The sequence below is a fragment of the Spermophilus citellus genome, assembly GCF_964194105.1.
Source record: "Spermophilus citellus genome assembly, chromosome: 2".
Taxonomy (NCBI): domain Eukaryota; kingdom Metazoa; phylum Chordata; class Mammalia; order Rodentia; family Sciuridae; genus Spermophilus; species Spermophilus citellus.
This window is the reverse complement of record NC_138183.1, coordinates 7,788,227-7,812,129: the sequence shown is the minus strand read 5'-3', so window position 1 is coordinate 7,812,129 and position 23,903 is coordinate 7,788,227. Positions and strand designations below refer to the sequence as shown.

Here is a 23,903-nt window from a genome sequence, read left to right as displayed (position 1 = left end):
CCCAGTTCCTGCTTTAGCCCATAATCAGCACAGGGACAGTGCAGAGCAGGCACAGCACAAACCCGGGTCTCCTGATTAGAGACCAATGTAGGACCAGCTCCAAGCCCCTCCATCCCCGCTCCCCTGTTCAAGGAAGACAGAGAGACAAACATACCATCAACATTTATTGTTGAGTTCTCCCAAACAGGCCACTCTGGGCCAGGAGCCTGCTCGTCAGTCCTAGGTAAACATGGCCTGGGGACCTGGGGTGGCTGCCTTAATGTGTCCCAGTGCCCTGGGGTCTTCAGGCTTTCCCCAGGGCTTTCCAGGTCCAGATGTCCTTGTGGGGTCTGGGCTGTATCCGACTCAGAAGCTGCCTTTGGGGAACAGCAATGCTCAGGGGACACAGGGAGAGGCCATGTGCTTCCTCACATCCTGCTAAGTCCCACGTCATCAGCATGTCACTGGAGGGAAACTGAGCAAGGAGGTGGAACCCAGAGGGAAAAGGGATAGTCTGAGAGAGAGGCGGGCAGGCCCTGAGACGGAAGGGAATGAAAGGGAGGCTTCCAGGTCTTTCTCCCTCCTCCTGGCTTCTGGAAGAGTGAGCAGGAGAGGCTTGGTCTGCCTGAGCAGCTCCATCCCTAAGAGGGCTGCATGGCAGCCAGGCTGGAGGGGCTGCCTCGCCTGGACTGTCCTTCAGGCTCTGACCTTGGTCCCTGCTCTGGAGGGGATGGACGGAGAGAAGATGCCGGCAGCCTCCTCTCTGTTGGGCCTTCACTGAGCCTTCTTGGTCACCCTCTGGTTCTTCAGCATAATATAGGTGATGAATAATCCTGGAATGTACGGACCAGAGAGACTAGCTGATACCATGCTGGTGGTGCTGGGAGGCCAGGGCAGGGTGAAATGACCACATGGAGAGTCATCTCCCTGCCCAACCACCCCCAAGCCAGCTGCTCATGTTCCTTCCCGTTCATCAAACCACAAATCCACTCATCCATTCAACAGTCACGGTGAGTGCCCGCCACAGGCAAGATGCTAGCTCCATTTAGTGCTTTAGATTCTATGGCCAACGAGGTCCATGTGTTACTCCCCTATTCATGCCCCTGCTACCTGCCCACCACCCACCGGCTCATTAATCCTATTGTCCAGTCATCTGTTGATTGACTCTAAAGCACCAACTCAGTGTCACAGCCTGTGCTGGTGCTGAAGACACAGTTCCTTTCCCAAGGAAGCCATGAGAGGTAAAGAGATGCAGGATCTATGATCCAGGGCAACAAGAGGGTGGGAAGTGACTGAGGTGTGAGCCAAGTGATGATGGCGGGGGGGGGGGGGGGAGACAAGCCCTTAGTCCCAAGAGCCTGAGGCATTGGGAAGACCAGAGAAGTTACTGACTTGTGGCCTAGAAACCTCAGGGAAAGTAGGGGTCCAGAAGCCTCAAGAAGATGTACAATAATAATAGCCAAAGTGTGAAAGCATGCCAAGGGTAGGAGAGGGTGGTGGCAAAGGGTGACATCCTTCCCAGGATTGGGGCTGATGACTTACCCACAAACAGGAGCAGCAAGAGACCCGCGGCCAGGGGGATGGCAACAGCATACGCTCGAGGGAGGAAGAACTTGTGGATGACATGCTCATTGTCGATGAATGGCTGGCATGAGGGGCAGAGCTCTGATGAGCACTGCTCACCCTGCCCAGCCCCCAAGCCCAAACATCCCGTCTCCTCCAAAGGACTGACTCCATTCAGAGCATTGAGACAGCATTTGCTTTTCTTTAAGATGATAGCATTTTGGGTGTTGCCGTTTCCTTCCTCTGATCATTTAAAAGTTGTTTGCTGAGCACTTGCTCAGTGCCTGCGCTAGGTTAGTGCTGGGGAGCCAGCAGTGAACAGAAGACAAAGGACCTGCCCTAAGAGAGTCTAGCTACGGGCCTCACCAGAAATTCCCAGTCTGGGTTCCCAGGTCATTTTTTACTAATATTTTTTCTCTACAGGATATCAAGTTATGAGTTTGTCTTCCAAACACACTGCACTTATTAAGCAGATTTTTCCATATGAAAACAAAACAAAACCCCCCTAAAGTCCTCATAAAACCCATGGTTTCTCAATATACTCAGGAGCCAGCCGGCTAAAGGAAGTGCAGAACCCCCCTCAAAAGCAAAGCAAACCCGGGTCAGGGCTTCCCAATGTTGCGCAACCTTCCAAGTGTAGCCAGGCAAACTTGGGCCAGACCTTTCTCTCTGGGCCTCAGCTTCATCATCTACAAAATGCAGACCCCACTAGCACCTTCTTAGTGCTTTCTGGAGACTTCATGACATAAGGCAAGTAAAGCACCCCGCATAGTGCCTGGCACGTAGCAGCTGCTCACATGGTGTAAGGGGTCGACTTCAAGATCCAGGGATGGGGGAAGGTGAGCCGAGGGCGGAGGAGGCAGACATACCAAGAGGATCACCCAGGCGGTATAGTAGGTGAAGATGATCAGGCTAACAGCAACAAGACCGAGTCCCACCACCTGGTCTGTCCCTGTGGCCTGGAGAAAAGGGAGGGCTCAGAAGACGAAGCGACTATCCATTTAGGTGCACTACTGGAAGAGGCATCGCGGCCAATTTACACTCTAAACTTCTCATTCACTCAACAGCTGTACAGAGTGGCGGATTCTGCATCATCTCCAGGCGCTCCCGCCGGGCTTCAGCATTTTCACCCGTACACGGGCCAGGAGAGAGCAATCCGGCTCCGAGTGCCCAAGCCTCCGCTCCCGAGCACCCCCCAGTCCCACCCCCAGACGCCTCCGACCCCACAGGCACCCGGCCTCAGCCTCACCATTTCCCCCCAGCTCCGCCACTTGAGCAGTGAACCACATCCAATTCCGGATCCGGGACCTTCCGGCCCTGGGCCACGGAGCACGCTGGGAGTCGTAGTCCATAGCACGGCCCAGGCCCATATCACCCGCGACCGGCAGCCGCCCCCGCCCTTTGCATGTCGGGAAATGTAGTTGTTCAGGAGGATTGTAAAGCGGGTTGCTTCCTGAATCTCCCTAGGGAGTGGAACCGAGCCGGGAACTCCGACTGCGTTGGTGGCCACACTCCTCTCAGACCCGCTCCTCCAAAAAGTCCATCTCTAAACATCCCATAGGCCCAAAGCCAGAGCTAGAAGGGGTTTCGGGTGTGAAGTCCCGTCTTCCAAAGATAATAATCGCAGTGGGTGATGAATCCGACGTTGGAACCTGGGACCCCACTCCCTGGTTCCGAGGCCCTAATTTGTCTGCTTAGGGAAGGAGTGCAAAGCGTGTTCACTGAGGAGGACTTTTTTGTTTCTTTTTTTTTTTTTTTTTTTCCGTGTGGGAACTGAATTTAGGGTCGTTCTCCCACTGAGCTACATCCCCAGCACTTTTTATTTCTAGAGAGAGGGTCCCACTGAATTGCCAATGCTGACCTCAAACTAGCAATCCTCTTGCCTTGGTCTCCCGAGTGTCTGGGATTTCGATTTCAGTTGCAGAGGGGGACACCCAACCCACTATGGCCTGGCTTTCCTGGCCATCCAGGTGACTCCTCCTTTCATCAACTGCACCTACGGCCCAGGGTGTCACAGGTTTCTGACAGTCCCTGTGGGCAGGTCTATCCTGTCTTGGAGGTGCTTTCCTGAGAACAAGGGGAGATTGGGCCAGATCATCTTTGATGCTTTCAGTGCCTAAGGTGGCTGCTTCTCACCCATCAGGTCTCACCAGATGCCACACTGTCCACAGGAAGCTGCTTTTTCTAGCTGGAAATAAGGGCTCCTCTGTGCCCCCACATGTGTTTCTGTCACATTGCTGTATTTGAATTAGCTGATTTGCTCCATGGCCTGGGCCTGCTTACCTGTGAACTCACTGAAGGTAGGGTCTGTGGTCATGACTGTATCCCCAGCACCCAGAATGGGGCTTGGCACAGAGTGGGAGATGTGAGTGACTCATCCAGCTTCTGCTCTCTACTTGGAGCTTGGGCGATAGATGAGGTGGGAATCTGGCATAGCTCACTCTCTGGGGACAGAATGTCTTCTTGGGTCCTTTAGGTCTGTCACTGTCTTTAGGGGCCCCTGAGACAACGTTCCCCTCCCAAGGGTTGCATAGGGGAAGGAACTGATAATCGCCCTCTGGGGCTTAAAGGGGCCATGATTGGGGTCAGCCCTGAGGAGTGGAGATAATGATGTTTTGGGACAGTTAGTGGCTGCCTTCCTTTGGCCTGGCCCAAACCTCTAGGCTTCCTGCCACCTCTAAGCTCATTTAAGGCATGGGGTGACTTCACCCTTTCCCAGAGTTTGCTAACCCACTGGGCTCCTCTGTGGCTTGGGGACCCAGGAACAGGGTGAGGGGCCTGGAGACAAGGCCTTTCAGGGGCTTTAGAAAGGCTGGAAAGAGATGGCCACCTCCTGTGGCTTGGGTTGTACATTCACATTTTCATTCATCTGCATTTGCAACTGAGGAACCGGGTAATTATTTGCCCTCAGGCAGACTCCTTTGAGGCCACCTGACCTGCAGAGCCTGGTCAGAACCCACTGGCTCAGATGTCAGAGCTTTCACTAGGTGTGAGCATGGCAACTGCCCCCCTGGGCCTGCTTCCTCCCCAGGAATCTGTAGTAATAAGGAAGTGACAACTGTGATTGCAGTCAGGTCTTGGAGAACCTGGTCATCTAGGCCTTCCCCACCCATGGACTGTCACCTTAACACACCCAGCTTCCTTCTGATGTTGTCTTTGACCCCAAAGTCAAAATGGCAAATAGCAAGGTAAAAAACAAAACAGCAAAATAAACAAAAAATGCAATATTTAATCCCCACCCCCCAAACCAAGACACTGACACTAGGCTGAGTTCCCCTTACAATGTTATTTTCTATGACAGAAGCTGGGATAGAGATACACACAGCCCACAGGATGGAGAGCAGTGGTGGCAACATTCTGTTAGAAAGGAGGATTAAAAACAAGAAACAAACAAACAAAAAAACCAACCCATGGTGCCCTCCTCCATCTCCTCCCTAGAGACAGGAAGACAGGGACATTCTCCATCCTGGCAGATCATTTGTGGGGTGACTAGAAAATAAAGAACCTTAAAAATATTGTAGACCTTTATTTTCTTTAAATCTCCTGGTAAAAACGTTAAACTGTCTTTCAAGAAGATTCCAGACTGGCATTGCACAGACCAATTCCTTTCCAAAAATATCTCTAATATATTCTCTCTGTATATATAGAATTTGAAGTGCAGGCACTGAAGGTGCCTGGTAGAATTCACTGAGCTTGAAGGAACCTGAGGGCTGAAGCAATGGCTCTCTCGTGGGGAGGAGGCCGGAGCTCCAGGCCTCTGGCTCTAGCCAGCCTTCATTTGGTTAGGGTTAAATTCTCAGATCTGTTACCCTGACCTGGGGCTGACCTGGGAGGAGGTGGCAGGCTGTCTTCCTTTGAGGGGACCATCCAGCTCAAACCTTAGCTTGTATGGGGCTGGAGCGCCTGGTTTGGGGGAGTCTTCCCCCACAGCATCAAAGCTGCTTTGTGCCGAGAGCCCCAGAACCTTGAATCAGACCCCAATAAGACCCTGACTGCACTTCCTTGGGCTGGGTGAGGTCACAGGCTTCCCCATCTTCTAGGGGTCACCTCATCTGAGACAGTGCAGCCAGCTTCCTTTTAAAGTGCCAGGTCTCTGCCAGGTAGAAAAGATTCTCCAAGCTGACCAGAGCCTTCTCCAGCCAGAGCCCATGCTGTCACCCTGACAGGCACCTTCTGACATTCACTTTCTAAAGAGTTATTAGGTGATTGAGACAATGACAACAAAAACCCCAGAAATGCTCTGGTCCCAATGCCAGGGAGTTCCAAACCCCAACTTTTGCCAGCTGGGGACTGGGTGAGGAACCCTCCCACCTGGGGAGGACACCTACACCCTACCCAGAGAGAACCAGAGCCCTGGCTTTGGTCCCACCTGGTTCCACAGTCCTGCTGGGACCCAGCCAGCAGGTGGGGGCAGAGAACAGAGGCACCTCCCCTCACTAGAGGAGGAAGAAACATCGAACTGAGAACTAAAATAAAGAGAAAAAAAAAAAAGAAAAAGGAAGGGAAGAAGAAAAAAAAAAAAAAACCTATAGGGCTAACTAAACACCAGCCCGCTGGGTTTATACAAAATAAGAGAGACTCGGGGGCAGGGAAGTCTGTCCAGGGCCTGGCAGGCGGCCAGAGCCCTCCTTCAAGCCAGTACAAGGACCACAGGCAAAAGTGCTGAGAGCAGGGGCTTGGGCAAGGGCAGGGCGGGGGCAGGGCCAGTCTGCTCCCCACTGGGAAAGCAGGCCCCTGAGGGACCCAACCTCTTCTGAACCTGGAGGTGGGGGTGCTTACAGAGGAGGGTGGGGACCTGTCTGGCAGGGAGCCAGCTCCAGCCAGAGCCCACTCACCTCTCCAGCAGGGCCACAGCCTGGGCCAGCTGACCTGAGCGCAGAGCTGGGGACTGTGCTTGCCCAGCCCTTCCCGCAGGAAAGCCAGCTGCTCAGGATCCAGCCCTGGGCAGAGGGTACCATAAGCTCAGGCCTTTCTCCGCACAGGTCTTAGGCCTGAGCTGGGCTAGAGAGAGCAGAGGCAGAGCCCCGTTCCAGCTGGGCTGCTTGACCCCGGGCCTCTGGCTGCACAGCAGCAGCACCCAGGAGTCCTCGGGAAGGTGGCACGGGGAAGGGGAAGAGTGGCCTGATGGGACCGTGCTGGGGACGAGCATGTGCAAAGTGCAGGCTGCCAGGGCAGCAGAACATCACTGGGGAGGGCGAGTTCTCATCTGGAATGCGGGTGGGGTCTGAGGTCTTAGCTCCCAGGAAGAGGCCGCCAGCGGTTCCCCCAGGACACAGGGAAGGGACAGCTGAAGTACTAAGCAGCGGGTCACAGGTGGCAGGATTCTGGGGGTGGTCTGGTCCCCTGAGGACATGGAGGCAATGGAGCAAGGCCTTGTTGGGGCCTGGCTGAAGCTGATGTGAGTCACAGGGGGTGAAGCCCCTTGGCCACAGCAGTTCCACATGTTGAGAAGCTGCTGCGCATCCTTGGCTGGGGGCCAGGTCAGTCTCTGGCAGGAACAGTCTTGGCCATCTCTTGTCTTCCTCTGCAGCATGGGCCCGCCTGTCCTGCCCTCTAGTGGTTCAGAGAATATTCACAGTGGTGCCCAGGCCTTCATAGGCTAGGAGGCTCCCCTCGTGGATGGGAGGACAATGGAATTATGCTTGGGGGCAGGTGTGGGCTAGAGTACATGGATGAGGCACAGAGGAGATGCGGTGTGGATCCGAAGGGAAAGGTTCCTCGTGGAATGCTGTGGGTCTGGATAACCGAGATGGCAGGACCATTCTCCAGCTGGCTCACCTGCTCCTCAATGGCTTTCAATCACCACTGGCTCAAAGACCCCAGAGGAGACCCTGCAGAGAACAGAGATCGGCATGTCCCCTTGATGCTGCAGTTATAAGCACTTCCCTGGGCCAGGTCCTGGGGCTGCTTCAGAAGCAGGCAGTCCTGAGCTATAGAGGGGCTGAAACTGAAGCTCAGAAATGTGGTCACTTGCCCAGGGTGACAGAGATGCTAAGTATCAGAGTCTGCAGGGGCCAGAGAGCTGGCACAAGACTCTCTAGGACACCAGTCACTCGTGCTCCCAGTGTGCTGCCCCCATCCTCACAGTCACCCTGGCTTATTTGAAAGATGATGAAACAAGGCTCAGAGGTTCGTGAGGTTTGCCTAGAAGGCCATGGAGGGAGCCTGGCCAGCCTTTCTCCCTACTGTGGCCAGAACCACCAGTGAAGTAAGTCATGGACGTTTGGGACACAGCATGCCACCTGCCATTATCTCCCCCCAGACACGTTTCCTCAATTTCAGAGAGGGCTACGGAGGGGTGTTTACAAACTTCCAAGGAAGCCCCCAGTTTTCTTGCCCACTCCACCCAGGGCAACTCAAGAGGACTGTTGGGAGATGGTGACTGTAATTCCAAGCTTATGCCAGCAGGGGTCAGCAGAGCAGCACAACATGGCAGGTTCTGGGCCCTGGGCTGTCTAGTTAAGTCTCTTCTGCTCTGGACCCAGATATTAACTGGGCACTCTTCCACTGAACACAGAAAAATTTTCAGCACAACCCTACATGCAGGAAGCGTGGTGAGCAGGTGTAAGCCAGGCACATGCTCTGAGCCGAAGCCTTGAGGAGCACTCCACCACTGAAGGGTTCCTGCACAAGTCTGACCCCTCCCTCTCTCCTCTCAACGTCACTGCTGCTCATGGCTGTATCCCTGGCACCTGGCTAAGTGCCTGATATGTAGCTGGTGCTTTAAAGAGTCATTGGGGATGGGGTTGTGGCTCAGTGGTAGAGCACTTGCCTAGCATGTGTGACACACTGGGTTCGATCCTTAGCTTTGCATAAAAATAAATAAATAAATAAATAAATAAATGTCTATCAATAACTTAAAAAAATGTTAAAAAAGAGTCATCAATGTTATAAAGAGTCATCGCCAACATTATTTTATGGGTTCCCAGATCTAGCAGGAAGGGGAAGAAAAGTAGGGTCCAAAATAAACATGCATTAAGCCTCTGCTGTGTGCTAAGCCCTGTGCTAGACCCTTTCTCAGTGGCCCCCATTGTGAGAGTGTCCTTCAGGGTTCCACCAGAGGTGAGAGTTTGTCTACATCACCTGGTAGATGGGCAAACAGGCTCAGGAATATGACTGGCCCAGGGTCACACTGTGGTGACAAGGTGGCATTTAAAACCAGGTCAGGGGGCTGCAGACTGCTCTCACCACCTTGACCCATAGCCGCTGGGCAACCCTTCCCCTGTCCCTTTGTCCCTACCTGTTGGCCAGCTGGATGCCACTCAGAGTGGTGGAGCCATCGCGGCTCACGAACAGCCGGAGGTTGCTGTCTGTGGGGACAAGGAGGATGGAGGTTGAGTAGGGGTGGGGACACTCCCAGAGCAGGCGCCATCACCCCAGCTCACTCATGTGGGCAAGCTCACCCTCAGTGTTGCTGCCATCCGTGAAGTCTTGGCTCTGCATGATCTTCTCCACGATGGCGTCTGCGTCAATCCGTGTATCGTCCACCCATGTCGGGTGACTTTCCACTGAGTCCTTCTTCCGCCTGGGTGGGGGATGGACAGAGACACATCAGTCAGAGCGGCAACAAGACACTTGGAATGTTCCAGCTGCATTCCATGTTGCATTTCATTTAACCCTCACACCAACCTAGGGCTGCTTTGACAAAGAGGACATTGGCCTACTCCAGGCCTCAGAACGTGTATTTGGAAGATCTAAGGCTCAACTCAGGGAGCACAGAGTCTCCTGGCCCACTGACCATGCTCCTGACCAAGTCATAGAATCATAAACAACATTAACTACACACATGCGGCTTGCAGGCCTGGGGCTATGTCCCTTATAACCATCAGCAGTTGACTGTCACCACCCAACCCTCTGAAGTGGGGACCCTGATGGTCCTGTGTAGCAGGTGAAGAAGTAAGAGCTGGAGGGGGGCACTGGGAGGGGTCTGTCCTTCCAGGAGCACTGAGCAGTGGGACTCACCGAAATGAGCGGTCTGACAGATGCAGGGGCCGGGGAGGCCTTGGTGGCTTCTCAGGTGGCCGGTGCTCCCGCTCACCACCCTCAGCGCCCTCCACAGCTATGCTGAGGCCCCCAGAGGCACTACTGCTGGTAGATGTGTTTCGGCGGTGGGTCAAGTCCGAGAGGCTGGAGGAGCAGGAGTGCTCTGTGCTATAGCCTGGGAGGTAGGAGGACAGCCACGGAGAGGGTCATTAGGAGGAATCTGGGGATGTGGGAAGACATGGGAGCGAGGCCAGGCCACCACTCACCGGAGATCTTGGACTGCTGGCTGGCATAGCTGGAGTTACGGGAATGGCCAGAGTGGAACACTTCCTCGGGGCTGGACAGGTTCTGGTCTGGCTCCTCTGGGAGCCCTGGAAGGAAAGCAGGGTTACCCAGAGGTGCCCCCCTCATCATCCACGCACTCAGCCTTCCACAGGGGCGCCCTATCTCCACATAACAGACCGAGAAACTAAGATCTAGTAGGTGTGGCAACAACCTACAGTCACCATCTGAACCCAGGTCCCTTCATTCCACAGACAGCTTTTGGGGACCTCCTAGGACTGGACACCTGCTACTGGCCAGCAAGGAGGAAGGCTGCCGAACAAAAATTGAGCCACAGGGGCTGGAGATACAGCTCAGTTGGTAGAGGGCTTGCCTCGCATGCACAAGGCCCTGGGTTCAATCACCGGCACCACAAAAAAAAAAAAAAAAGCAAAAACTGAGCCGCAATTACTCCTATCTGCAGTGAGTGATCCGGGCCCTGGCCAGGCTGGAAGGGGAAAGCTTCCCTGGGAAGATGGCCTAAATGCCAAGACCTCTGGATCACACACACAAGGAGGCAGCCATACAGGGCATCAGGGACAGGGTCTTCCAGAGAGGAGACACAGACAAAGGCCTTGAGGCTGCGGTATGGGAGGAGACCTAGTCAGGTGAAGGAGAGCAGGGTGGGGCAGGGGAGCAGGCCAGGCCCCAAAGGACAGCTCAGTGTCTCTATCCCAGTGCACTTCAGAACGCACTCCCCAGCAGAGACACAGGGAAGGGGCTTCTGCTGGGCTTTGAGTGCCGCCCACCAGCCTCCCTGCCAACACACAGGACTCACCCACTCCCTGCTCCAGAAACAAGCACCCCCAGGCCATGGGCTGGACTCTAAGCCTGTCAATGTGCCCCCTAAAGCCAGGGGTCTCTTTAAATCTCAATAGGTTCTCTGCATTCCGTAGGGGACCAGCTGCAGGGACAAGTGGGGACTCAAAGTCCACCCAGCCCAGGAGAGGTGCCTCTCCCACCCTGCACGAGGACATCTGTGTTGGGGTGGTCAGGATCCCAGGCAGCTGTCTCCTCTGGGAACCCCCTGCCCGGTGCTGGAGAGAGCGTGGTGCCCGCAGCTCTTCCTGATGCAACCTCCAGGCCACGGCAGGCAAGAACCCAGCTCTGCTCTGGGTCTCTCTTGCTGCATTGGCAAGAAAACAGGGCCCTTGAGGTCAGAGGGTCCCTCACGCGTTTAGGCTCTGGGGGCAGAACCACCCAAGAAGCATCTGCTGAGCTACCTGAGGCCTACCTCCTCTCTAACTACTCTTGTGGGAATGTAGTGACTATTAGCAATCCCACTTTTTATTTATTTATTTAGGAAATGCAAACTTTAATATACACATACCACATTATAGATAAATACATAGCAACATGGATGACACTCACAAACATTAAAATGAATTACAATAACTAAGTCACTAAGTCTTTTTTTTTTTCATTTTTAAATTTTGAGACAGGGTCTCACTTAGTAGCTGAGGTTGGCCTCAAACTTATTTTATTTATTTTTTTTAGCAATCCAATTTTTTAGAGGACACTGGTCCTGAAGAGGTGTGATGGTCAGTCAAGTTCACCTAGCAAGGGGGAGGGCAAGAGCACATTCATCTGCCTGGCAAACCGTGTCCCACACCCAAGGTCACAGTGCAGATGCCACCTCCTCAGGGAGGCCTTCGCTGGGCACTCAGATCCCACCTGCTGGGCTTGTCCCCCCGGTTCAGCACATCTGCAGGTGGACATGCCTGGGATTTATTATGGTTTGGTAAATGCCCATTTTCCCTCTGAAACTGGAGGGCCCTCTAGTGGTGCAGGCCCCAGCACTGTGGCCAACGCAGTCGGTGCTTAGACCGTCTGTGGAAGCAGGGCAGACACACACCGTCCACCACAACCTTTTCCAGTGCTGTCTCCCCCAGGGCGCTGCTGAGGTAAAAGCCTGGGTCCTGGGTAGGGGAGGGGTGGGAGGTGGGGAAACGGTACCTGAACCCAGGATGGTGGGTCGGGCCTTGGAGGGCCGGGACCCTGTCAGGGAGTTGGTGCTGCTGCCGCCACCGCTGCTGGTCCCGCCACCTTTACACGTCAGCTGCAGGGAGGAGTCCTGGCCCGGGATGGAGATGGACTTGGCAGTGGAGGGTGGCCTTGGAAGGACAGATAGGTATGACCAGGGTGCCCCCTCTCAGGATTAGATGGAGACAGGAGCCTCAGGGCCTGGAGGAGGGAAGAGTCCCCGTCCCCTCATCCCCTGAGCTCCCACCCCTCCTACAGCCAGGCCAGCACTCACGTCTTGAAGCAGGGGTCTCCAGAGAGCAGGAACATACCAATGGTGACCTATGGGAAGAGGGGAGGGGTCAGCCGTGCTGCCCAGCAGCCTCCTGCACGGCTGGGGCTACGGCGAAGCACCTGCCCACACCGAGCACCCGTTTCCTGCGTGGAGGCCGCAGTGGATCCTGAGGCCTGCCTGGCGGGTGGGGAGATGCCGCGAGATGGGTCCGCTCGGCTGGGCACTGCAGGGAGTGTGTAAGTCGGTTCCTCTTATCTTAAATTATGACTAGCTATTGTGTACAGGGACTACTGTGTCACAACAAATCCCTCCACTGACTACACCATAATGCATCAATAAAAATGAAAATTAAATTATGACCAGACACGGAGCTCCTCCAGGGCTAGGCCACATTCACACCCATCTGCAGTGCCCAGCTGTGTGAGGGACAGCCCACCACGACAGGAGTGGGAAGAGGTCTCACAGAGCCCCTCATGGGTCTGGGGGATGCTCACAGGGTCCACCAGGCAGGCGGCAGCTGGGACAGTCCAATGAATGTAAAGCATGAAGCCAGTTAGGAACTGAATATCCACTTGGGTAAAGACAGGCAATGGCCTTTTCAATTCTTATCTTGAGACAGGGTCTCACTAAGTTGCTGGTGCTGGCATTGAACTTGTGATCCCGTCTCAACCTCCACATCACTGGGATGACAGGCATATACCAGCACACCTGGCTTGGGCTTAGTGTTTTTATGGGTTGTTCGCTCAGTCACCATAGTGGCCTATAAAGCAGGCGAAAGCCCCGAGTTTAAAAAAAAAAAAAAAGACTGGGGGAAGTGACTGCCTAAGACCTTGCAGATGGGATGTCGGGGAGATGTCCTTGAATCCCAGGCCACTTGACCCCAGGCTCCCTTGACCTGTTCTGGCTGAGGGTGCACAGGCTTACTACTGGGGAGGTTGAAAGGCCTGGCCCCAGTACAGCCAGCCTGGACTTCTCCTGGTACCTCTGGAACCCTGCCACCATCTCATGCCCAGTTGTGCACAGGGCGCAGCTGGCTCCTCCTGGGTCAGCTCTTGGGGTGGGGTTATGATGAGCCTGTCTTCTCAACCAGGTAGAAAGGTGTGGAGAGGGAGGAAGAGGTGTGCTGGTAGTGGCCATCCAGACATCTCTCTTCCCAAGAGGCCAAAGAGGCAGCTGCCCAAAGGGTGGGAGCTGTCCTGGCCACTGGAGACCTGTACACGGCCAGCAGTCGGAGCAGGCTTCCCGGGTGCACATGGATCAGGACACGGATTCTACCCCCCCACACACTCCAACAGGAGCCAGGCTGCCTCAGTCAGGCAGGGCAAATTGGGGTGTGTGGGTGTGTGTGTTTTGCTGATGGAAACTAGTGCCTCATGTTTTCGCAGGCTAGGCAAATGCTCTCCCACCAAGCCCCCCTCAGACCTCAGGCAATGTTTTGGGGGTCAAGTACCAGATCTCCTGTGAGGGGGCAAATGATGGAACTTATATTTCGACTCCCCTCCTCCTGCACACACCTGGGGCTTCAACCAGCTACCGTCTGGTAGTGAGGTAGGAGGCGGCAAGCACTCAGCACAAGGCTGACTTGGTGAACATGCTTGCCAAACCCTCAGGCTGCTGGGTCCATCCACCCACCACAGATGGCAAAGATGAGGTCCTGATCCCAGGGCCCACATAATGCCCCAATCCCTGGGCTAGGGGTTAAGCCCAGGGCCTCATGCATGCCAGGCAGGAACCAGGCAACTGAGCTGCACCCAGCCCCAAGAACCTGTATTTTAATAACCCTCTGGAGGATTCTGCTGGGAGTCAGGTCCATCCTGGGAGGGATGTGAGAGGCAGCAGGGTCCCTGGTACCTTGAGGATGGAGTTGTCCTGGCGGGTGTTCTTGGTGTCATATCCCTCCAGCAGGCAGCAGCGCACTGTGGAGCCTGAGCCCGCAAACTCAGCTAGGTTCAGGTCGGCGAAGCCCAGCTGCGAGGGGAAGAGAAGCGTGTGGGAGGCTGCAGAGTGTGGGCACAGGCAGCAGACCTCCGCAAGGGTTAACTTGCAGAGGTGGAGGAGGGGAGGGCAGGCACAGTCCCGGGGCCACCCCATGGCCCTCAGAAACTGTTGCGTAACTGGCACCCAGGCACTGGACCCTGGGTCGGCAGCACCGACGTGGCAAAGCCAGGAGCTCACATCCCGGAGTGGCACAAAGCACCCTTTGTGCCGCGTCCCAGTGTGCACTGAGGCCAGCACGCCTAAGATGAAAGGACATTGTTGTCTGTGACACAGACACATTGTTCCCTGGGAAACAAGGCTGTGCTGTCGAGAGCTGCCAGGAGAGCGGGAGCGGGAGGAGGGGAGGCCCGTGGGAACTCGGCAGGGGGGTGAAGGGGCACCCCACGAGGGGGCCTGGAACAGAGGAAGGGACCCTCTGTGGAGTGGGCAGGATCCCCAGGGAAATGGGGCAGGTGGGCAGAGTCCAGGGTCAGATGGGGGCTGCTCAACGCCGAGTGGAAGTGAGGAGCAGGGATGGGAAGAGAGTGAAGGAAACCCGGAAGCTCAGGAGGCTATGAGCTAGACACGAGCCTCATCTGGTGACTGTGGGGGAAACTGAGGCTGAAGTGCAGGGTGCAGGGCTTGGGGACATCAGGGACAACCTAGCCTATTGGGGACATTTACTGGATACCAGCTACATAGAAGTGTCTACTGCAGTGTCTGGAGGCACAGGCTCCAGAATCAGGTCACTGGAGCCAGCTCTGCCACTGGCTCACAGAGGGACCCCTATTTTAAAGATAAAGAGACTAAATTCAGGGACAAAAGTGACTTCATCAGGGACACACGGCATGACTGGCAGGGACAGTACAGGAGCTAGGCCTGATCAGCAACACTGCTCTAAGCTCTGTGTCGTCCCCAGTGACTGGTGCACTGCTGAGTGGTGGGGACACCCTACTGCAAAAGGAGGGGCAGTTTCTGCCGAGCTGAGATCCCATCAGCACCCCTCAATATGTTCCTGGTTGTTTGCTGGTGGCTTCTTTCCTAGGTGGGTAGCTGTCCTCACCCAAATAAATCGGTAGGGGAGAAATGTCCACTCTAACAGCTCCTTCCACAGCTGGTTCCAGCCACCCTGTCCTCTGTGCCAGGGAAGCCCACAGGGTTTGGAGCTCTGCGGGTGGAGAACCGGGTGGCTCAGCTTCCACAGGCTTCATGCAGGGGGAGAGGCGAGGCAAAAGTGCGTCCCCTCCTGCCTGATGACAGAGCCCAGGCTGCTGCTGCTGAGCTGGCCACCTAAGAGCCACAGAGGGTAAGCTGAGAGCTGCCTACCCGGGAGGGTGGGCAGGAAGTTCCCACAGAAAGGGCTGAGGGCAGAGCAGGCTTATTCAGAGCCAGCCGTCTTCTCCCACTTTCCCAGCAGAAAGGCCTTCACTACGCAGGGCTGAGCTGTGCACCGTCTGTGAGAGCCCAAAACAACACAGATGCCAGGACTGAGCCTGGCTCAGTCAGCTGTGGCCAGCCCTGCAAAGGGAGCTGCTGCCACTAGAAAGCACAGAAATCTGCGATGACAAGGATGCACTGCAAGTAAAAACCCCAAGCTATAGGGTTCGTGTATTTATAAAGTCATATTGCTTTCAGGCACATGAATACATGTAGAGACACTCATTTTATAGTTCTCTAAATAAAATGTGTGTTTTTACTTATTCAATATGTAAAATACTTCTTTCATATTTTTCCTCAAAAGGTCTGAGAGTATAGGTCCGTGCTAGAAAGCACTTGCTTAGCAAGCATGAGGCCCCAGGTTCCACCCCCAGCACCACAAAAACAGAAAAGAAAAAGGTCAGAAAGATCCTAACCACCCCCAGTGGTGAGGTGGAGAAGGAAAGAGGAGGGGGATCATTCTATGAACCTGCAAGTTGTTTGCACCCCTAGGTATAATCCCCAGTACCCTCCCCCCCCCACACACACGCATAAAAAAAAAAAACTCCATTTCATGTAGGGCTGAGTGTCTCCTGTTTGGAGCAGAGAGAGGGCTAGAAATCCTTCTGGAAATTTCTCGTAGGCCCATCCAGTGCTACCCCAGCCCATCCCACCACCCTTCACACAGTTCCTCTTACCTTAGAATAAGCCTTCCCACCTTTCAGCTCCTACACAGGGAGGGAGACACAAGCAACAGGGTGAACGGAACTCTAGGCACCTCACAGGTCTCCCCAGATCCCCCCAAATTTGTGTGCCAGGGAGGAAGAGGGCAAGGCAGGTCCCCACATTTTCCCCTTGAGGGGGTGTCAGGGAGGGGCCTAAAGCCACCAGAGAAGTCACCCCCACCTGCGGCCCTGGGTTCCCAGGCCCAGGGCCCCGGAGCCCAGCCTCACCTTGCGCACAGACACACGGAACACGCAAGGGTCCAGCAGGCCCGTGGCTGGGTTGGCGCTCATCTTACACACGAAGGTGAACCTCTTCCGCCAGCGCACGCAGTTCTCCTGTACCTCCTCCCTGCAGACCAGGCCAGACAGTGAGTGTGAGACAGCTGGGCAGGGTCCACACTAGGGGGCCTATACCAGCAGAGGGAGAGAACCCTGACTTCCCACTTCGTATCACAAGTATCACAAGTGACGGTATTTTCATAAGAATTGCCAGGCTCCTGCTGGCCACCTCCCGTGGCCCACATCAGACTTCCAGGCTTCCGCCAGGGGAACACCCCAGGTGAACTGGCCCTCAGCCTGGTCCTGCCAGACTCCAGCCCCTCTTCACCACTGGTAACAGCAGCAGCAACATCCAACAGCTACCCCTGTGGGCCGCTGCTCATGTGGCGTGCCTGGCACTGTCCAGAAAACTGAGAAGCTGTGGCCGCGGGCGGGGGCTCAGCTGAGTGGCAGAGCTCCTGCCTAGCACAGGTGAGGCCCTGGGTTCGAGCATTAACGTCACATCAAAATAAAACAGAGGCAGGCTGCTCATCTACAACTGCAAAACAAAAAGGCCACGGTCACTGTGCCTGCCTGGAGTGCAGACAGGTGATCGTGCCCAACTCTCCTGACCACTATCAGCCAATTCCAGGACCCAGGTGCCCCAGAGCTGTGACCCCCTCCAGAGGCCCAGCGCCGGCAAGAGCAGAGCAGAACGGAACACAAGCCGCCCAGCTCTAGGCCCCCGGCTTCCCGGAACTGACTGGGGTTTGGCCGTCCCCCGAGTCCCTCCTAGACCCAGGAGCACAGCCACACAGGCAGACCCAGCACCCTTTACTGGGGAATCAGAGCGATGGGAGCCGCTGAGCCGAGCTGGGCCAGCTGCTGTGGGGGCAGCAGGAGCCCGTGAGCCTGCCTGGCCTCATCCCATCCACCCGGCAGAACCTGTGCTCAGGAAAGGGTGGCTGTGGAAGGGTGGGGGCGGGGTGAGAGACCATATCAGCTCATCCTACCTAACCGGATGGCCAAGCAGACAGCTGAGGAAGTGACCTCTCTGCACCCTGGGTGACCCGAGGAGCTCAGGTTAGCCACCTGATGGGGCCTGAGGGTGGAGAGTCAGCACAGCAGAGAAGCACCCTCTGAGCCCCCGAGCTTGCTCTGAGGGCACTAAGGCCCCCACCCAAGATCACAGCCCCGAGACCGACAGGCAGAGGGGCAGGGCTAGAACCAGGACTTGGCTCATAGGCCCAGAGCCCAGGAGAGCCAGGTGGGCAGGCCCCACAGGCTCATGGGGCCCACAGTACCCTGCTATGTCCCTGAGACACCCAGCCATGTCCATCTGGAAACTGGCTCATAATTCCTCAAAAGGTTGAACACAGAGTCACCAAATGATCCAACAATTCCACTCCTCGGTATACAGCAACAGAAATGAAACCCATGTCCACAAAGACTTGTACATCAGTGGCCAAAGCAGCCAAAAAGGGAAAGCAATCCAGATGGCCATCAGTGGGCGAACAGATAAATAACTCGTGGTCCAGTCACATGATGGAATATTAGTGGGCAATAAAGAGAAATGAAGCACGTCACATGCTACACCGCTGTTACCCTTGGAAACATCAACAGTGAATGGCTGGAGCAGACACAGGGGCAGCAGCACAAGGTCTCATTTCTGTGAGATGCCTAGAGGGTAAATCTATGGCAGAGAGGAAACTGGGGGTTGCCAGGGCTGGGAGAGTTGGGGAGATGAGTGACAGTTAACGGACATAGGGTTTCTTGACGGAGTGACGAAAAGGTTCTGTGAATGACATAGTGATGACGGCATAACCTATGAATGTTAAAAACCACTGAAAGTGCAGACAGGTGATCGTGCCCAACTCTCCTGACCACTATCAGCCGATTCCAGGACCCAGGTGCCCCAGAGCTGTGACCCCCTCCAGAGGCCCAGCGCCGGCAAGAGCAGAGCAGAACGGATTCAGCTCAGTTGGTAGAGTGCTTGCCTCGCATGCACAAGGCCCTGGGTTCAGTCCCCAGAAGCATAAAAAAACAAAACAAAACAAAACACATACGCATACCTGTAATCCAGAGACTCAGGAGGCTGAGGCAAGAGGATCACAAGCCTCAGCAATTTAGTGAGGCCCTAAATAAAAAATAAAAAGGGCTGGGGATGTGGCTCAGTGGTTAAGCACCCCTGGGCTCAATCCCTAGTGCCAAAAAAACAAAAACAAAAACACCACTGGACTGCAGGCTGGGAATGGCATGCCTGAGGCCCCGGGTTCACCCCAGCCCCCGAAACAAAATCAAAAACCCCCACTGGGTTATGCGCTTTAAATGGGTGAATTGTATGGTGTGTGGATTGTCTCTCAATAGAACTGTTCCCCTACCCCTAAAAATATATATGGTAGGTCAGGTAGAGACAGGGAGGAGAGTACAGGGAAGGTGGGTGCTGGGCAGAAGTTCAAGGCAGTGGCTGCTACTTCAGGTGGGTGGCTGGTGATGGCCTTTATGACAGTGACGTTGGAGCAAGGCTCACAGTGAGGGAGGGCGTGAGTGTGAACAGCAAGTACAAAGGCCCTGAGGTAGAAACAAGCACAGAAGCAGGTAGCTAGAGAGAGGCCAGCAGGGAGACGGGTAAGGGAGAATGGGGTGAGGTCCTACTGGACCTCCAGGGTCACAGTGAGGATGCTGGATCTCATTGGAAGTGACTACTTGCCCCATGGACTATGGCTTAGGCTGAGGCTGAGAGCAGACACAGAAGGGAGGCAGAGGAGCAAAGACAGAACAGAGCCGAAGAAGCCGAGCTCAAGCCTGAAGAGAGGGAGGCAGGCGTGGCCAGCTCAGGCAGACCTCAGGCCTCACCCACCCTGCGGGCAGTGCTGGAGGCTGTTCAAACAGCCAGGGGAGGTGAGGTAGTGCTCAGACTGTCATGGGAACACCCGGTCAGGAGGCCCCAGGCCCATGTGTGGTTCCTGTCAGCCCTGCCAGGTCAGGCCTGGGAAAGCCACAGGGAGACCTTCCAGGCTCAGGTGACAGGCGTGTTCCCTCCTTCTGCAGGAAGGTGAGCCTGGGTAGGGCCACAGGATTAGTGTGGGGCCTCTGTCCTGTTCCCGCAGGACTCTAAACAATGGCCTATTAGATGCCACCATTCCCACGGCAGCCTCACCCTGGCCCACCCCGGGGTCACAGCAAGGTAAGATAAATACCACAGAGGCGGCCCCTTCCTGGAGGCCTACTGTGCCGCCCCCCACTCCAACGACAGGTGACTCTTCCTGGCCCAAGTTTCACATGAGGAAAGGGAGGCGCCAATGCTCCGCAGCCCACCCCAAATCCCAGAGCTGTGGGCAACAGAGCCATCTGGACCCCAGCCCATCTTTGCCCAGGGCCTGGGTCACAGCCCTAAAGCCACAGCTGCCACCAGGACAGCACAGGCTCCCCATCAGACCCAGTGGCCACAGATGGAGGGTTCACGTTCACATCTGAGGAAAAAGCCAAATGTGCAACAGGGGACTGACCACTCAACGGGGTCAAGTGAGCAAGTGCCAGAAAGAAGGGGGAGGAGGGTGGTGGTCTGCTCACCAACAGGGAAGGACAGCCATCGCAGTTCAAACAAAATGCAGAAGCGTCCCACATTTTTTAAGTGACATGTACAAATGTCCATGTGCACAGAGAAAAGTGGAGATGTCCACATGGCACTGCATAGACTCGGCCTGCCTGGAACACTGTTGGCCAGGCACAGTGGCACCCAACATGTGTCCCCAGTGACGGGTGTGTGTGTGTGTGTGTGTGTGTGTGTGTGTGTGTGCACGCGCGCGCGCGCAGTGAGCTCACTAGCTTGGAAAGAGCGAAGGTGTGAAATAAAAAGCAAATGAGGAGCTGTGGAGAAAACTCAGTAATAAGATGGTTATTAGGAAAAACAAGCCAGTGTGCATCCCCCTGCCTACCCTACTAATGGGGCTCAGAAATGCAAATTTTTTTCTTTTTTCTTTTTTTTGGGGGGCAGGGTGGGGATGGGGTGGGGAGATGGATGGGCTCAGAGATTGAACCCAGGGACACTTAACTGCTGAGCCATATCCCCAGCCCTTTTTATTTTGAGACAGGGTCTCATTAAGTTGCTTAAGGCCTTGCTAAGTTGCTGAGGTTGGCCTTGAACTTGCAATCCTCCTGCCTTAGCCTCCTGGGTGGCTGGAATTACAGGTGTGTGCCACACGTCCAGCCAGAAATGCAATTTTAAAATGACAAAATCTCAGGTTGCACAAGGCCCTGGATTCAATCCTAGTACTAAATAAATGAGTAAAATAAAATGACAAAACCAAAGCCCAGAGGAAGAGATCATTTCAGCCCAGGGAGGCCCAGAACCCTGGACTCCTGGCTCCCCAGACGTAGCTTATTGACACTGGTATAAGGGAACAAAGGACAGAAGGAAGGCGGCAGCTCATCAGGTCTGTGGTGCAGGTGAGGGATGCCACCTTCGTTTGGTCAAGAGTTGTGCCCAGTTAATTGAATTTAAATTGAAAAAGGAGACGATGGGATGAGGGTAGGAAGGCAGGGTATAAGCAAAGCGTGAAGAACCAGCGGCCTGAGTCCTGGGCCACCCCCTGCCGAGGCACTGCCAGTTGGCCCCACCAGTCAGGGTTTAGGGCGTGCTTCCCAGTTCCCACAGCTGGGGACAGGTAATTAGAGAGACTGGTTTCTTTTTTAGCTATAAGACACACAATTAGACATGCAAATCCCAGCAAGACAGGGCGAGCCCTCCCTCGGCCGCAGCCTCTGTGACCGTGGCAGAGGCAGAACCCAGCTATTTCTGAGCTGCTCTGAAACAGAGTGGAGCCCCCCACCAGCGGACATCCTCAGAACCTCCCCACTCTCCTGGAACCTGGACCCAGCTGCTAAGCTGGCTCTCCGTGACACACCCATAGAAACCTGCTGTGGATGCTCATTGAGGGTGTAGGGCATGATGTGGGCACACCTCCTGGAGAGCCCGGGTCAAGTGGGGAGGCAGCTGCTACAGTCTCTGACAGAGGACAGAGAACACCAGCAGAGCAGGAATGGGGCTGCTCCGGTGGCAGTGATGTCAAGTGATGTCCAGGGACCTTAAGTCTGAGGGGGCTGGATGAAGATCTGGGAGAAAGATGTTCCAGCTAGCAGGAAGAGGACAGGAAAGATCCAGAAGGAAGGAGGTGGCTCTCAGCAGAGCTGAGAGAAGGCCAAGAACAGGACCAGACTGCCTGGAAGGTCTAGGGAAGCCCCATCTCTGTGAGCCTCGAGTTGTCTGTGAAGGGTGGTCTCCCTGCACTACATGGGGCCCTTGGGTGACTCCACAGTGTCACGTCCAGGCTCCTTTCTACAAGGCTTGCCCAAGATACAAAGAATTCTGCCCAAACAGTATCTTTGTGGCCACATCTTCAAAGCATCCTCCTTACTGGGTATCAGGAGACCAGGGAGGGTCGTGGGCCACCATCAGGGCCCCATGCAGATAGGGACCGCATCTCCTGTCTTTATTGCAACTGCTTCTCTCCCCAGAACCCAGGAGAGAGTAAAGCCAGAGCTGTGTGCTCTCCCTGGGCAGGGCCTGCTCGGAGCACGCTCCCCTCGGCCTCCCCTCAGCCACCAACACTGAAGCATCCTGTGCTTGAGCTCCTTCTTCATTTATCACATGACCAATGGATACCTGCAGTCCTGTTAAGATGTGCCACTATTGTTCCCATTTTACTGATGAAAAGGCTGAGGTCCAAAGGGGAGGGGAGGTCCAAGGTTACACACCAGGGCTGGATGCCGCCTAAAGCAGCCCACCCTCAGACTCCCAAACTCCTCCTTTCCATTTCCCCGAGTCAACTGCTCTCGACAGCAGGAGAGTTAAGTGGATGTCCGGAGGAGGGGGATGCAGGCCCCAGGCTCCCAGCAACCAAAGGCTATGAAGAGGTCTCAGAAGCTGTGAAGGGGGGCAGGTCAGACTGCAGTGAGTTACCAGCCTCAGCTTCTCAAATGGTGAAATTTGGGCCTCCTAGTAGGGGCCACCTTGGATTTAAGGCTCCATGGTTTGCCAAGGTCAGCTCTCTGCCACGTCCTCAGCAGCTGTAGCACCAGTAAGTACAACAAGACTCCAGAGCCTTGGCCCTGTGTGGGTGTCCACCATGCGGGTAACAAGGGGTCAATGCCATGGGAGCTACTTCCTGGGCACAGACTGCCAGGCACCAATGGGCCCATGAGGCCTCTTCTTTGAGTTAGAGCTTAAGTGCAGTGGTGACTGGTGGTCACAGAAGGAGCAGAAAGCCCAGCAGAGGGAACCCCAGGGACTAGTGGGGAGCCCAGCCCTCATGGTGGAGCTACGGTGGAGGACCACCCTACCACTGCCTAGCACTTCACCTCTCCAGCTGCAGCACCGTCAGCCCAGCACTCTCACCACCAGTGTGCTTGGCATGGGGCCCTGCCTGGCAAGAGCACGTGCTCAACCTCGCAAGCAAGAGTGGAGTGGGGCCAGCAGGGTGGCCCCTGCTGACTCCTGGGGCCAGCAGGGTGGCCCCTCAGGCTCAGGGAGCATGAACAGCTAGCTTCTCACAGATGAAGACTCCCAGCAGGCCCGGTCCCAACGGTAGACTCTGGGACAGAGCTCCTCTTTGAGGAGCTGCCCTGTGCATTGTGGGATGTTTAGTAGCACCTGCCTGTGGCACAGCTCCACGTATGACCAGGAACGTCTCCAGACACTGCCAAATCACCCCCGGTTGAGGATTGCTGCTATAGGCCTTGGAAGACACTTCAAACAAGCCCTCAGGTGATTCTGGTGGGGGACCTGGCAGCCATGAGACCTGTGAGAGCACCAGGGACTGCCCAGTCCCAGCTGTGCTCCTGGGTCCCTAGGAAGGCTGGTCCCATTAATAATAATGGTAATAAGGGTCACCTAGCAAGCTCCATCGTATGAGTCCCTCCTCTGCCATGCAGCCACCCATCCTGGGCCCTGCCTACTCCCAGCAAGTAGATCCTGGAGTTGGCCGAGTTCCTGGAGGAGCAAGCGGCTGCAGTGACGGACGCAAGCCAGGTCCTGGCTGAGGAAAGTAGCCCAGGCCGGGCAGCGAGAGTCCAAAAGTAAACTATTTAAATCCACAACATGTGCCAGTGCTTCCCCAAGGAGAAGAGCACAGCCGCCTGGGGAGGAGCCCACCCGGAGGACCAGCCAAGGCGTCCATCCAGAGGCTGCAGGGCGGAAGAGCCAACGTGGCAGCCCAGCAGCTCTGGCCTTTGCCAGGAGTTCAGGGCCACGTGCATGGGAAGCAGCTTGTTAAAAGTTCTGGCCCAGCCAGCCCCTCCTCCCGCAGTGAGACAGCAAGAAGTTCCTAGAAGCCAAACCCCTTGGGGCCTGATGCTGGAGTGCTCAAAGGAGCCCTCTGGAGCCCCACGCTGCCTTCATCACTCCTTAACAATGGCTGAGGGAT

General features: G+C 55.3%; 2 protein-coding genes across 3 annotated transcripts in view; both read right to left on the bottom strand.

Moving 5' to 3' along the window:
• Positions 1–151: 151 nt before the first annotated feature.
• Positions 152–2,869, bottom strand: DPM2 (dolichyl-phosphate mannosyltransferase subunit 2, regulatory). Of its 2 annotated transcripts, none has more exons than XM_081278591.1 (4): positions 2,792–2,869; positions 2,340–2,501; positions 1,522–1,624; positions 152–812 (listed from the first exon to the last, which is right to left on the bottom strand). In XM_081278591.1, exons 1-4 carry the CDS (start codon positions 2,792–2,794, stop codon positions 754–756), a joined length of 327 nt encoding a protein of 108 aa, XP_081134717.1. In that variant the 5' UTR covers positions 2,795–2,869; the 3' UTR covers positions 152–753. The 2 variants fall into 2 exon arrangements, with proteins under 2 accessions (XP_081134717.1, XP_081134718.1); XM_081278592.1 differs by having other exon boundaries at positions 2,412–2,501.
• A 1,884-nt stretch (positions 2,870–4,753) lies between these two features.
• Positions 4,754–23,903, bottom strand: part of EEIG1 (estrogen-induced osteoclastogenesis regulator 1) — a 32,932-nt gene continuing 13,782 nt past the window's right edge. The window contains exons 2-11 of the mRNA XM_081280874.1: positions 16,450–16,570; positions 16,195–16,224; positions 13,955–14,071; positions 12,104–12,150; positions 11,803–11,960; positions 9,792–9,896; positions 9,505–9,700; positions 8,946–9,067; positions 8,783–8,852; positions 4,754–7,373 (exon numbers count right to left, since the gene is read on the bottom strand). Of these exons, the coding sequence (XP_081137000.1) occupies positions 7,328–7,373; positions 8,783–8,852; positions 8,946–9,067; positions 9,505–9,700; positions 9,792–9,896; positions 11,803–11,960; positions 12,104–12,150; positions 13,955–14,071; positions 16,195–16,224; positions 16,450–16,570 (1,012 nt within the window). The 3' untranslated portion in view covers positions 4,754–7,327. The remainder of the gene's footprint in view (positions 7,374–8,782; positions 8,853–8,945; positions 9,068–9,504; positions 9,701–9,791; positions 9,897–11,802; positions 11,961–12,103; positions 12,151–13,954; positions 14,072–16,194; positions 16,225–16,449; positions 16,571–23,903) is intronic.

Excerpts from the sequence above, each read along its gene's own strand:
- DPM2 (XM_081278591.1), bottom strand. Across the intron at positions 1,625-2,339 it reads AAGTCGACCCCTTACACCAT|CCATTCATCGACAATGAGCA; the intron begins GTGAGCAGCTGC and ends CCCTCATGCCAG. Across the intron at positions 813-1,521 it reads CTTGCTGCTCCTGTTTGTGG|GATTATTCATCACCTATATT; the intron begins GTAAGTCATCAG and ends CGTACATTCCAG.